Source organism: Rhagoletis pomonella, unplaced genomic scaffold (genome assembly GCF_013731165.1).
Source record: "Rhagoletis pomonella isolate Grant_MI unplaced genomic scaffold, Rhpom_1.0 Rhpom_scaffold_00007, whole genome shotgun sequence".
Lineage (NCBI taxonomy): Eukaryota > Metazoa > Arthropoda > Insecta > Diptera > Tephritidae > Rhagoletis > Rhagoletis pomonella.
In genome coordinates this window covers 42,722,112-42,724,765 of record NW_023458561.1, presented here as the reverse complement: position 1 = coordinate 42,724,765, position 2,654 = coordinate 42,722,112, and the positions used below count along the sequence as shown (strand labels likewise).

Genomic DNA, 2,654 nt, shown 5'->3' with positions numbered 1-2,654 from the left:
TCTTCGGTTTTTTCTTGTGATTTTATACAATTTTTTTTTTTCGCCCTGCGAATCTTCAAATATTTAATTTGGCTATTATCGCTTAAGTTTGGCGGTTGCGCACGTGGTGTATCGATCCGTAGTCGCAGCTGTATCTCTCATATGCAAATAGGCGCAGCAAAACATATTTATTTATGCTAGTAGTGGTGCGTTTGCTGACACAGCAATTGTAGGTGGAAAATGATCTAGGAAAGCATTTTGTAAGAAATTGATATATCAGTAAGAAGTAACTAGCGCCATATAAAAGAGCATCGCGCACTTTCCGAGCAATAAAACTACATTCGACTTCAGTGATCAAGGGTCTTCACTTACGGACACAAACGAGCTGTACACTGGAACAGCAGTGCGGAATCACAGAAGAATTATTATATAATAAAATAAAAATACAAATCAACAGATTCATTATGAAATCAATAACAATTTGTGCGCTGCTAATGGTATTTTTTATATGCCAGACATACGCCGTTCCTGTGGCGATAGTGGAAGTGCCTGTTGTAGAAGTAGCAGGCGTAGCGCCAGTTAGTCTTTTGGATATTGAGAACGCCGATCAATCGAAAGTGGATGCGACAACAATGGATGATGCGGCGCGTTCAACACGTGGCTTAGGTTTGCTTTTAGGCAAATTTGGTGGCGGATTGGGTGGATTCGGTGGACTAGGATCACTTAAGGGCTTCGGAGGACTTGGCGGATTTGGTGGTCTTGGTAGTTTGAAAGGGTTCGGCGGCGGATTTGGTGGTGGCTACAAACCTTTCTTCGGCAAGCTTTGGTAGAATAACAACAATAAAACTAATCATACGAAGAGAAATAGACAGGAATATTATAGTTTTTTAAAGTGCAAATACCTCCAAATGTATACATGTATGTATGTTTGTACATACATATGTATTTAAGTGCCCAGTGAATACCAAATTTTATATTAAACATAATTAGTTAATAAATTTTTGTAAAAGAAAACTAAAATAATAAAGTAAGGTAAACTTTAGCAAAGTCGTTGAACAAAATATTTGGCGCTCACACTTTTTTTTAAGTACATACTTGGATGAGCTTCTCCCCGTAAAATTTTACGTCGACTTCTCGCCTTCGAACGGCAAGTGGTTTTTGTGGCAGTCGTCGCTAATGTCGACGGAAGATCAACCGCTAAGGCTAAGATTTTTTTTAAAGGTTGCTCGGTCAAGGCATGAAACTGTGTCCTGCGCCCTGAAAACGGGATAAACCTTATTTTTGATTGGCGCTGTAACCAGATAGGCGATACAAATAAAAATGTATTTGGATTTTAGGATCGTCAAGACATAGTGAAACATTTTAATTACCGATTTTTGGTAGAATATAATTTCTTTACGAACATTAAAAACTTTTTTTTAATTATTTTTTTTTTGATTACCGCAAAATTAAATGGCAAAGCTTGCCTTATGCTGGATTTCCACTAGGCATTAAATGGCAAAAATGACAAATGACAAAGTCGGTCATTAATAAATAATCGTGTCATTACATCAAAAAAATAATCATTAAGATCATTTCCACATGGCATTTTTTTAAATGGCAGAAATTTTTGTCATTTCAATGCCTAGTGGAAATTCGGCATTATATATTTAAACTCAGCGGAAAAAGTTTGTTATGCTAATTTTTTTACCAAGTCTACGGCAAAAAAGCCAAAGAAAGAAAAGAAACAGAAAAAAAAGTCGCCTACGGGTGCCCTTATAATAAAAGCGAAACAGATAAATAGTGGGGGAATAATAGTGACGCTTAAGAACAGGTGCAACAAATTGGAAATTAATACGCTGCCCGAAAACAAAGAGAAAAATTGTATTTAAAAGATACTTAACATAGTTGGTTTAACTGAAAAAATTGCTATTAATCGTTTCGTAGAATATTTAAAGTTCATTAGAAGAAATTGACCCAGCCACTTATGAAAATGTACTTAAACGAAAAAGAAGTTAATATCGAGTGGGACATTTGCGTCGTTTGCGAACATCTTAACGTATTACGATGCTATAAATGCCTGATATACTGTAGGGAAAAAAGAAATGGCCGCCTATTTGGTCAGACTCAGACTTTGGGATTTCACCTGGAAATAGTGAATTGAATAACACCTCTTATAATTCTTTGCTGTTCTTGGCCTACATTCCGTCCTCAGTTTCAATAAGTCCCTTTACGATTGTACATTTGCAAATAACTTTCCTTTACCTTATTGTTTGGGAGGATTTACCCTATAGTTACTTATTAGACTACATTCAATTAGATTTAGATTAAAGCCGGCTACCTAGCTACCATAATCGAATGTTCGACTGCAGCAGTTTTAGAGCCATCTGTATACCAAATATGACTATCCTTAGCGGATTTCGGTCAACAATTGTCCCAGTTGTTCAATTACAGCTCCAATTATTGCTTATATTAAGTACTAGAAATCGAAACCAAAAAAGCGAAAAGTAAGAAATAAACGTTGCTAATCAACCCATGTTAACTTTATTTGCACTTACATGGACTCTTAACTGCAGTTAAACTCTTGGTGGAAATGGGCTAAATATTAGTTCTGCTGGCAAAAATATCTTAAATTTAGGTGTACCTGTTCATCTTGTTCTATAAATCTGAAATTGAATGGGTCTATTGTTGTTCGA

General features: G+C 35.9%; 1 protein-coding gene across 1 annotated transcript; it reads left to right on the top strand.

The window, feature by feature from the left end:
• The first annotated feature begins 443 nt into the window (after window positions 1-443).
• Window positions 444-809, top strand: LOC118743837 (co-chaperone protein p23-1-like). The gene has a single exon (XM_036476602.1). It carries the CDS (start codon window positions 444-446, stop codon window positions 807-809), a length of 366 nt encoding a protein of 121 aa, XP_036332495.1.
• The last annotated feature ends 1,845 nt before the right edge of the window (window positions 810-2,654 follow it).